At 38.1% G+C, this 12,403-nt stretch overlaps 1 protein-coding gene across 1 annotated transcript; it reads right to left on the reverse strand.

The window, feature by feature from the left end:
* Positions 1 to 3,460: 3,460 nt before the first annotated feature.
* Positions 3,461 to 10,027, reverse strand: LOC102851443 (olfactory receptor 2T1-like; the record flags this gene model as incomplete). The annotated part of the gene is made up of 2 exons (XM_006893966.1): positions 9,143 to 10,027; positions 3,461 to 3,511 (listed from the first exon to the last, which is right to left on the reverse strand). Coding segments are annotated over exons 1-2 (936 nt in total), but the record flags the coding sequence as incomplete, so codon positions are not given.
* Positions 10,028 to 12,403: the final 2,376 nt, after the last annotated feature.

Here is a 12,403-nt window from a genome sequence, read left to right on the forward strand (position 1 = left end):
CAGCAGATTTTCCTAATGTAATTCATCTTTTAATTTCCTGGCTGCTGGTACCAAGAGTGTTGATTGTGGATCCAAGCAAACTAAAGCTGTTAAGAATCTTAAACTCTTCATCAGCTATAATGATGCTGTCAATTGGCCCCGTGGCGAGAATCTTTGTTTTTTGGATGTTGAGTTTCAATTCATATTTAAAGCTGCAGTCTTTGACCTTTTGCAGCAAGTATTCCAGGTCCTCCTCAGTTTGAGCAAGCAAGGTTTTGCCATCTGTATAACACAGATTGTTGATGAGTCTTCCTCCAATGCTGATACCACATTTTTTCTCTTAGAGCCCAGGCTCCAGGATAATCTGTTCTGCATATAGATTATAAGAAACATAAATGCAGACTATACATTTGCATTTCACCTGATGGTATGCATAGGAATGAGATCGATTATATCTGTGGAAAGAATAGCTGGAGAAGTTCAATATCAGCTGCAAAAACCAGGCCTGGTGTTAACTGTAGAATAGACCACCAACTATTCATATGTAAATTCAACCTGAAGCTAAGGAAAATTAAGTCAAATCCATGGGAACCAAAAATTCCCATTCATCATGGTGTTTTTTTTTTAGAATATATAGATTATTTAATCCAGTCACGATACTTTGGGATTGCATTTCTTAATCTGCAGCACTCATGCCTGGTTTAAATTGTTTTTTATTCAAACATTCTTCTACGTGGTATAGCACTGGTCTGTGTACTGCTGTACAGAGGTAACTCGTGGTTGCTGTGATGTTAAACACTGAGAGCTGATGTGCCAAATGCGATAATGGTTACCCTTTGTGGACAGTGTTTGCTGGAGCTTCCTGATTAAAACAAACTTGGAAACAGGAGTGGCATCTACTCCCGAAATGGCTTGCCTCTGGAAACTCTGTGAACAGTGCTCAAGTCTTTCATTCATAGAGTTGCTATAATGTGACGGCACTTAATAACAACACAACTAGTTTATTAACAAAATTTGAATACATTGTTTTCAAGAACAAATTCTTTTAATTTCCCTCCCCCTCCCTCATTAAATTGTACAATCCCATGATTAATACCCCTCTTCTCCTGCACATTTTCATCCCTCTGTTTCCAATCTCTCCCACCCTTCTTGGATCCTGATACTCATTTTACAATAATGGTTTTATGCAATATTTATCCTTGTGGGACTGAGTGAGTTCATTCAGCATAATGTTCTACAGTCCCTCCCAATTTAATTAAAAAAAATCATTGCTCCTGCATGCTGCATAGTATTCCATTGTGTGAATGTGTCATATTTCTCAATCCATTCACAAGAACACCCCAAATGTCCAACCATTTATTATGTTTTCTAATATTAGTCACCATTAAATTATGTCTATAATTACCTTGTCTTTCCAGATCCCCACTGGATCTTTCCCATTTTCTTTACCCACCCTCCCTCCACCCACAAAATTATGTGACCCTTTGATTTCCTCCCAGTCCAACCTCACCTCTCTGTTCCTGCCCCTCCTCAGATCCCTTATACATATTTTACTAGTCTTCTGTTACTACAATAATCATCTTATGCAGTATTTGTCCTTATGAGACTGAGTTAGTTCACTCAGCATAATGCTCTCCAGTCCCTTGCAAATTTTGTAGTAATTTTTGAAATCATTGTTCCTGAGTGCTGCATTGTATTTCCTTGTGTGAATGTACCACATTTTTTTCCAATCCATTCGATTATGGTTGGACATTTGGGCTGTTTCCTTGTTTTTATAATGGTGAATAATTCTGCTATGAACATTAGTGCACAAATCTGTTTGTCTCTCAGTTCTAATTTTCTTGGGGTATATTCCTAGCAGTGAAATAGCTGGGTCATATGGAATTTCTATGTTCAGCTTTTTGAGAAAATGCCAAACTGCCTTCCAGAGTGGTTGTACCAGTTTACAATTCCACCAACAATGTATAAGAGTTCCTATCTTACTGCATCCTTGCCAATATTTACTTGGTACCCTATTAAACTTTGCCACTGCTATTGGGGTGAGATGGTATCTCATTGTGGTTTTTTGATTTGCATCTCTCTTATTGTCAGTGATTTTGAGCATTTCTTCATGTGTCTATTGGCCATCTGAATAGCTTCCTTGTGAAAAGTCTTTCCAATGTCTTTTCCCCACTTTATAATTGGGTTATCAGTCTTTATCTTGTGGTGGCTCTGTGGTATTCTGTAAATTTTTGTTATGAAACCCTTGTCTAAGATGGAATTGCCAAATGTTAAGGTCTTTTATCATTTCTCCCCCCTTTTCTTTTTTTTGCCTCTTCATTTTAGTGTAATTTTCAAAATTTTTTTCTGATATTCATTGTGTTACTTCCTTTATCTCTGGCCTTTTTAATTACCTTTTGTTTTTTTGATTGAGAATATCATCCCGAAACTCATCTTTTCTTTGATCACTAGTATTCAGTACTTTGAAACTATTCTTTTTTTCCCTTTTAATAATTTTAATGAAAATTTACAGAGATTTTGGATTTCCATTCATTCATTGCTGTACTTCTCTCCCCGCCCAACCCTCCCCCCACCGAAATTATTCTTGGGATAATTTTTCAGATGGTATAGACTCAAAGTTACACTTCGGTTCTTGTGGATTTGTTTTCATTTTCTTCAGCTTCAGTTTGGACTTTCACATGAGTAATTGGTGGTCACTTGCTTCCTGAAAATGAGGAGGAACTAAAGTACTTAGTGCAGATGATCAAACACTGCAACCTTCAATATGGATTGCATCAACATCAAGAAAACAAAAATTCTCACCACTGGACTGATTGACAACAGCATGATAGAGAAAAGATAGAAACCATCACTGACTTCATCTCTTTGGCTCTACAATCACTTGATACAATCACACTTGGTACCAGCAGTCAGGAGATCAGGAGAATTATTGCACTAGGAAAGTGCAGTCAGGGACTTCTCTAACTCATTGAGGAGCAATGACATTAGTTTTAGGACTAAGGTGCATCTGCTTCAGGTCATGGTCTTTTCAATCACAGTTGGATAATGAGTAAAGATATTGTTGTTGTTTGTTGTTATGTGCCGTCGAGTCATTTGTAACTCATAGCGACCCTATACACAACAGCCCTAAACCCTGCTCTATCCTGCGCCAACTGCACTGCCTCTTACACACCCATCCCGATTACCCCAGTCACCGAATCAATCCATCTCATAGAGGGTCTTCCCCTCCTGTGCCGTCCCTCCACCCTCCCAAGCATGATGTCCCTCTCCAAGGACCCGTCCCTCCTGGCAACATGTCCAAAGTATGTCAGATGAAGCCCCAGAATCCTTGCCTCCAAGGAGTAGCTTGGTTAATCCTCTCCAAGATGAATCTGCTTGTTTTCCTGGCAGTCCGTGGTACATTCAGTATTCTTCTCCAGCACCACAGCTCAAAAGCATCCACTCTCCTTCTGTCCTCTCTAGTCATTGTCCAACGCTCTGATGCATAACAAGCGATTGCAAAGACCAGGGCTTGTATCAGGCGCACCTTAATCTCCAGAGAGACACCGTTGTTCCTGAGTACTTTAGAGAGGTACCTAACAGCAGACTTTCCCGTCGCAATACACTTTTTGATTTCCTGACTGCTGGTGCCAAGAGTGTTGACCATGGAGCAGAGCAAACTGAAGCTGTGAACACTCTCAATCTCTTCATCATCCATCCTGACACTGCCAATTGGTCCAGTGGTGAGAATCTTTGTCTTCTTGACATTGAGCCTCAGTCCATACTGAAGGCTGCAGTCCTTGACCCTTCACAGCAAGTGCATGACAGAAGAAAAAATAATGCTTATAAACTGTGATGTTGGAGACAAGCACTGAATATCCCCTGGACTGCCAAAAGAACAAAGAGATATGTCTTGGAGAAGATGCAGCCAAAGTGCTCCTTGGAGGCAGATATGACAATGTATCATCTCATATAATTTGAATTTGTTGCTAGGAGAGGATATTCCTGGAGAGGATCATAATGGTTAGAAGGAACAGTGAAAGAAAGGAAGACTTGCATCCAGGTGGATTGTCAGTGACTGCCACAATGGTCTCGAGTGTGTCAGAGGTTGTAAGGTTGGTGCAGGATAGGATAGGGTTCAGGTCTATTGTTCACATGTTCATAATGAGTTTTACTTGACTCAAGGACACCTACGAACAAATATCTGTTGGCTGTTCCATAATCAACCTTTCACATTGTTTTGTTTGCTGATTTTGAGCTTTACTATTGATTCTTCCCACAAATGTAGTCAATCTGATTTCTGTGTAATTTTATTCTGGTGAGTTTCATGTGTGTAGTCACCATTTGTTTTGTTTGGTGTGTGTGTGTGTGTGTGTGTGTGTGTGTGTGTGTGTGTGTGTGTTTTAAAGAAAGAGATTTGCAATGAACAACTCATTGAGTGTTCAAAATTCAGTGTTTTGATCTCCAGCTTGATTTCTCTCATCAAATCTGTATCTTTTTGATACCAGTATCTGTATTTTGATATCAACTGCCAGTCCTTCTTTGTTTCTACCTTTTGCATTCCAACAACAAATTATTTTTAATGCATCTCGATCTTGTTGTAGTTGTGTGCTGTTAGGTAGAAAACAACTCATAGTGAATCCTCTTGTGGGTTTTTAGAGGCAATGGGAGAAGATTGCTCATCCTTTGCGAGTGGAGCAGCTAGTGGATGTGAACAGCATGGCTATGAGATTGTAGCATTTTCATACTACAAGACCACCAGAACCCCCACAAAAGTTGATAGAAATTTCCAATATTTTTCCCCCCTTTGGCTTTAGTTGTTGGTGTGTATATTTGAATAATAGTGGTAGTCTTAATTTCTTCTTCTTTGAGTCTAGATGTAGGAGTGTATATTTGAATAATATTTGTGTTAACACATCTTTCTTGTATGCATATGGGCATTATCCTGTCACTCACAATATTATATTTCAGAATGGAACTTGATATTGACTTTTTGACTAATAATGCAATACCTGGGAGTCCCAGAGCACTTCATTGTGCTCATGTGAAACCTATACCTGGACCAGGAGGCTGCTGTGTGAACAGACTAGGGGAACACTAAATGGTTTAAAATTAAGAAGATGGTGTGTCAGGCTTGTATTCTCTTTCCATACCTATTCAATCTATATGTTGAGCAAAGTATTTGAGAAGCTGGAGTCTTTGAAGAGGAATGTGGCATCAGGATTGGAGGAAAACCAATAATCTGGATCATGCATACCACACAACCTTGTTTGCTGATAGTGAGGACTTGAAAGAGTTGTTGCAGAAAATCAAGGAATGTAGCCTTCAGTATGGATTGCATTTCAGTGGCAAGAAAACAAATATTCTTACCACTGGACTGATAGGCAACATCCTGATGGATGGAAAAGAGATTGAAACTGCCAACAGCTTCATCTTACTTGAATCCACAATTAATAACCTTTAATAACTAGCAGTAAGGAAATCAGGAGACACATTGCACTGGGAAAATTTGCAGTCTCCAAATTATTGAGTTGTGATGATGTCACTTTGAGGACCAAGGTGCATCTGATGCAGGCTACGGTCTTTCTGATCACTTGCTATGCCTCTGAGAACTGGACAATAGACAAGGATGACAGAAGAAGAATTGAAGCCTTTCAGCTGTGCTGTTGGAGAAGCGTACTGAACATCCATGGACAGCAAAAATAAGAAACAAATATGTCGTGGAGAGGGTGCAGTCAGAGGGCTCTTTAGAGGCTCTTTTTGAGGCTTCACCTCACATACATTGAGCTTGTTGCTAGGAGGGGCTATTCCTTGAATAGGGATATGATGCTTGGAAGGGTGAAGTGCCGGCGAAGGAGAGGAAGACCCTCGATCAGGTAGATTGACATGGTGACTGCCTCAGTGGACTCTGGTGTGTTGCAAGTGCGAAGATGGTTCAGGATAAGATAGGGTTTGTATCTGTTGTTTATAGGGTTGCTCTACATTGTACTTGACTCTATGGAACCTGACAACAACAATTCTGTTACACCCTGTAGTGTCCATTGTGTAGCCGGGGGCCTTCAAAGCTTACAGTCATTAAAAACATAGCAACTGGGCCCTGCAGTATCAAAGTCAGGAACAGAATGAGGAAATGGAATGGTAGTATTGTTGTATGCCTTGAGCATTGAGCATTATCTTTTTAAAAGAGCTCTCTCTATATAGCAACTTGAAAAAAAATACATAGGAATATTATTTTTTGTGATATATAATTTTGGGGTTTTTAAGAATTATTTTATACTGGTTTACATACAAAGTTGTTCACCATAGCAAGAATATGGAAACAGCCCAAATGTCCAACCACAATGGAATGGATTGAGAAATCATGGCATATTCACACAATGGAATTCTATGCAACACGTAGGAGCAATAATTTTGTAAATTACTACCTGACATGGAAGGGACTGGAGAGCATTATGTTAAGTAAACTAACTCAGTCTCATAAAGACAAATACTGTATAAGACCATCATTGTAGATCAAGTACGAGGATCCAAGGAGGTGGGGAGGCTTAATCATAGGTCACACAATTTCATAGGTGGAGGGAAGGATAGATAAACGGAAGGGGAAAAATCCGATGTGAAAAACATTATTGTTTTAATGTGTCATTGAGAAAGAACTGACTCATGGCTAACTCTCTAGTAGATAAACAGAGGCTGGAAATTATAAGGGAAGAGATTTCTCATCTTTTTCTTATGGAGCAGAGCAGTTTCTGTATTAGAACTTCATGCCTTTTGATTGGCAGTGCTACTCCTTACCACTTGACTATCAGAGCTCAGATAGGAATTTAAAGGGTGTATAAGTTTATGTTAATGAAGGAGAGAGAAATCAGAAAAAGATGATGAGAGTGGATGCACAATTCTAAGGATATAGCCAGTATCACTGGATTTTACATGTTAAAATTGTTGAATTCATCTGTTCCCTGTGTATATACTCAGCAACAACAAAATAAGCAAAATTTGAAAAATGAAAGATTTTCTTAGAAGGAAAGATTTTGATAATGGTAATGATGATATTAATAAAAATGGGGGAAGTTTAAAGATAATTTATTAATCATATTTATGTTGTTGTTGTTGTTGTTGTTATGTGCCGTCGAGTCGCTTGCGACTCATAGTGACCCTATGTACAACAGCCCTAAACTCTGCTCTGTCCTGTGCCAATCGCACTGTCTTGGACACTCCCATCCCAATTATCCCAGTCACTGAATCAATCCACCTCATAGAGGGCCTTCCCCTCATGCGCCGACCCTCCACCCTCCCAAGCATGATGTCCTTCTCCAAGGACCGGTCTCTCCTCACAACATGTCCAAAGTATGTTAGACGGAGCCTCAGAATCCTTGCCTCCAAGGAGCCACCCGGTTTAACTCTTTCCAGGACAAATCTGTTTTCCTAGCAGTCCATGGTATTCTCAGTACTCTTCTCCAGCACCACAGCTCAAAGGCATCAATTCTCCTTCTATCCTCCCTAGTCATTGTCCAACTCTCTGATGCATAACAATTGATTGCAAAGACAATGGCCTGTATCAAATGCACCTTAGTCTCCAGAGAGACACCATTGCTCTTCAGTACTTTGGAGAGATCCCTAACAGCAGACTTTCCCATGGCAATGTGCCTTTTCATTTCCTGGCTACTTTTGTTATTACTTATTTTATTAAGAATAGTGTCCTCTGCCTTAGTAGTTAAACTATGTCAACACCAATGAACTTGATCATGAATGAGATTGTGAGGATGGTGCATTCAGATTTGTTTTTCTTAAAGTTGTTAGGAGTCATGGTCAACTTAATGGCCCCTAACAATAGCACCACCACTACCACCACCAGCTACTGTAAGCTACACTCGTAATAGCTATGATAATACATGCATACAGTTAAGCTATTTTCATTAGGTGGATAAATCTAACTATTAAATGTAGCAAGGAAAAATGAAAAATGGAAAAATTCAGTAGGAAAAAAGAGGAGGGTAAATCATTCTTAACTTTTTCTGAATTTATCTTTTTTTATTATACTAGTTTATTTACAAAATTTGAATACCTTGTTTTCCAGAACAGATTCTTCCAATTTCCCTCACCTCCCCCAACCCATAAAGTGTACAACTCCATGATTAATCCCCGCTACCGCTGCACAACCTCATCCCTCTGCTTTTACCCTCTCCCCCCTTGGATTCTTATGCTCACCTTACAATAAGGGTTTTATACAATATTTATCGTTTTGGGATTGAGTTAGTTCACAAACCATAAAGCTTTTCAGTCCCTCCCAATTTAGGTAATAATTTAAAAGCTATTGCTCCTGTGTGCTGCATAGTATTCCATTGTGTGAATGTACCATAATTTCTCAACCCATTCATTTGTGGTTGGACATCTGGGCTGTTTCCATATTCTTGTGATGGTGAATAATGCTGCTGTGAACATTGATGTACAAGTCTCTATTTGTGCCTCAGTTCTCATTGTCTCAGGATATAATCCAAGTAGTGGAATAGCTGGGTCATATGAAATTTCTATGTTCAGCGTTTTGTGGAAGTGCCAAATTGCCTTCCAGAGTAAATTTAACTCTTTATGATTCCTGTTCACATATTTAATCTGTTATTTAAACTTATAGACAAAACAATAGCCATGCAAATTATAGATAAAAATAGAAAAGGACACATGAACAACTCAATTTACAGGAAAGAAGAGTTATCTGGGAAGGCTCTATTGTGAATTAATGTTTGATCTCTTGGAGAATGAAGATTCAGTGAAGAGGGCTAAGAATAACGAGATGGATAAAAACACATATTTAAAAAGAAGAAACAGCAATCAAAAAGTTAGTGCTAGAATTGTATTGAACTTGATCAAAGATTTGTAGATATAAAAAGAATGAGTTTTCTAATAAAAATAAATCAAAGTTGGTTACGTTAAACTCAACTGAAAACACCACTGTGGTCTTGAGTATAGCTCCATAAATAAGCAAATATCAATATCCTAAAAGATTGATCTTTCTTTGTCTTTCATGATACTATAGTTTCAGTACTATAATGAAAAACATCTTGGAATTTGAGTTGACTGTTGACACTCTAAAAAGTTAAAGGATAGAACATTTTTGAGAAGGACATTGTGGAAACAGGACGTTTTCACATTTGCAGTACTTTCCCATCCTTTTCTTCAGAGCCCCTACAACTTCTTTGTTCCTTAGGCTGTAGATGAGAGGATTGAGCATGGGGATCACTATGGTGCCAAGCACAGCTCCTATCTGGTCTTGCTTGGGAGTGTGTGAAGAGCTGGGCATCATGTAGATGAAGATGGCCTGACCAAAGTAGAGACTCACCACAGTCAGGTGAGAAGAGCAGGTGGCCAGGGCTTTGTTCCTCCCCTTGCGGGATTTCATCCTAAGTACAGTGAAGAAAATGAAGGTGTAGGATAACAGGATGAGAACAAAAGGAATCAGAAGAAACACAATAGTCGACACAAACTTCACCATCTCGTAAGCTGATGTGTCCACACAAGAGAGTCTCAAGATGGCAGGCATCTCACAAAAATAATGATTAATTTTCCTGGAGCCGCAGATAGGGAAATGCATTGGGTAAATGGTATGGACAAGGGCTGCAAGAGCTCCTCCTATCCAGGCTGCAGCAGCCATTTGTAGACAGATCCTAGGGCTCATGAGGATTGTGTATCTCAGGGGGTTACAGACAGCCACATAGCGATCATAAGCCATGAGAGTCAAGAGAATACACTCGGCAAGGCCAAGCGTGAGAAAGAAAAACAACTGAGTTGCACAGGCAAAGTAGGAAATGTTCTTTCTCCCTGTGAAGTAGTTGGTCACTGTCTTGGGGACTGTGCTGGTGATGTAAGAAAGGTCAATGAGGGAGAGCTGGCTAAGCAGGAAGTACATGGGGGTGTGGAGACGGGTATCCATCGAAATGAGGAGGATCAGGAGGGCGTTTCCGGTGAAAGCAATGGTGTAGATGAGGAGGATGATGAAGATGAGGAGGTGGGGATACTCGAAACCAGGGAAGAGCCCTAGAAGGATGAAGTCATCTGACGTCACATTATTTTGATCCATGTTTTCATGCGAACATTTTATTTGAATTGAAAACCTAGAGGCAAAATAATAGAAGATATGCATTGTGAATATATTTTTGTCTCCTGATCAGCACCATCCTCTGTGTACACCTATGGCCAAAATTAAATCAAGAAAAAACAATTCTTAATAAAGAGAATCTTTTGTTTGTTTTTTACATCAGGGCAAATGAAAATTAAAAAAAAGATTATATGTTACAGCTTATCTGATGTGGGAAAAATGAATATTTATTCATTTAACAGGTAATAGTCTCTAAATTGATCATCTTTTTTCACATATCTTTTTAATGGGTCCTAGACGGCTATGGACTTTGAGGGAGAATGAGGAACAATTTCCCCCTGTGCAATTTACAGTCTCCAAAAGCCTGCTGGAGGGTCAGCTATAAGTTGGTTCTAACTCAATGACAAAGAACTTATATTAGCATTTTTGAATCTGGCATACTGTAGGTTTTTAAAATGATCTTTTCTACCTTTGCAACTACAGAGCCTCTCTTAGGCTTCTCGTGAGGCTCTCTCTCAATCCTAAACTCAAGAAATTTTAATTGTCAATCAAACTTCTCATTTCCTGAGTTTATTCAGTCTTTCACTGTTAGCCTACTTTTTGAGTTTCACACTTGAATAATCTCTTTACTTAATTAACAGCTTATACTGACGACTGTCACACCTTTTTGTTCTTACTCATTGCCTATGGAATGAAATAAAATCTGGTTAATAAATATTTTTTTCTCAAAAAACCAACAACTCCAAATCAAATTAATTGCCATTGAGTCAGAATCTACTCCCAGCTGACTTTCTAGTATGTATTCTGAGGCTGAAACAGGAGGAAATAGCTCAGCTTTCCCTCACAGAGCCACTGGTGGATTTCAAATGGCCAAGAGGTAAGGCCTTTGGGTTATCAGTGCGACCCCCTATGGATGATTCCAGCAGAATTACAAATTAAATTTAAGGTCTTATGTGTACATAGGGATTGTTTCAAAGTCAGTGTCTAAATATTAATTTTTTTCCTTCTGATTAGAAGTGAAATTTGTAAATGAGATATTAAAATTCATTTTTCAGTGAGTTGATTTCTTTCGTGGGTCATAGTCATTCATACACAATGTCCCTTCTCATTTCACAACAACTACCAGAAAAAAAAGCTTTCTTTCACAGGCTATCTTAAACCATTTCATCCGAAAGCCAATGCTTAGACTTTATTTTAGATAAAAAGTTAAACCATTACATAAAAGCAGTCAATGTAAAAAGAGCAGAGTTCTTAGTACAATACTTCAATGCAGAATCACTATAAGCAGTTAACAGCTCCTTGGTACCAGGGAATTGCTTTTCTTTAGGTTACTAAAGAATCGGAACCTGTTTTTCGGAGATCTTTGTGATGTTTCTCCGTCTTCCTAACTTTTGGCATGTAAATGCCACCTGTTACATAGATATTGAATTGTTTAACAACATAAAATAATGGAGGAAATATCCTTGAAAACCATGCTTCATTAATCTCAATTATCATACATAGACTATGACATGGTATTCCAGAGTTTTGAGAAAAAAGGAAGATCATAAACCAGTTAGTATTATTAACCATTGTAAAATTTGATTACTTTTTGATTGCAAAACAAATGAGAAATAGAGATAAACTCTGAAATATAATAGAAGCAAATGCCTGATTATTTACTACTGAGTCAGATTGTACTTATAGCTGACCCCCCAGTGAGTTTTCAAAAGCACTTAGTGGCATCAGAAGAAATTGGCCATATTTTCCCTTTAAAGCAGCTAGTACATTTTAACTGTGTGTTTTTGGGATGGGAGCACATGCTTTCATGCCAGTTCCTTTCAAGTATGAAGCAATAATTTTATGGATAGGCAAATTAGGATCTATAAATGTGATATTTTGAATATTAATATTATTATTTCAAATTAATCATTATATTATTCAGTCTTTTGTGTCTTGGGATATAGAGTAATAATAAATGACTCCTACTTTAAGAGACATTGTTTCCATCAGTAGCTATCTTTACGACCTTAAAAAGAAATTAAGTGTTCTTTAGCTTCTTTAATCATATTTAAAAATGACCTACTTAATATGTAAGAACTTATGTTCTTTAAAAATTACAATAATTCAATAAATATTGATAAAATTGTTTGGAACATATTATAGTGAAATAGCAATTCACTAACAAATTATGCTATTGCCTAGGTATGAGCACAATCTTAACTCAATCATGCTCACACTCTACATAAACAAAATTCTTGCAAAATATTTTCTGTCAAAATTGTGATGCTTTTGTCTTCATACAGTTAATACTTATGACTTGGGATAATTTTAGGAACAAAGAAATAAACAATTCTGTAGGTTAACTCAGCTGAAAAT

Source organism: Elephantulus edwardii, unplaced genomic scaffold (genome assembly GCF_000299155.1).
Source record: "Elephantulus edwardii isolate Elephantulus edwardi_28Jun2011 unplaced genomic scaffold, EleEdw1.0 scaffold00133, whole genome shotgun sequence".
NCBI lineage: Eukaryota > Metazoa > Chordata > Mammalia > Macroscelidea > Macroscelididae > Elephantulus > Elephantulus edwardii.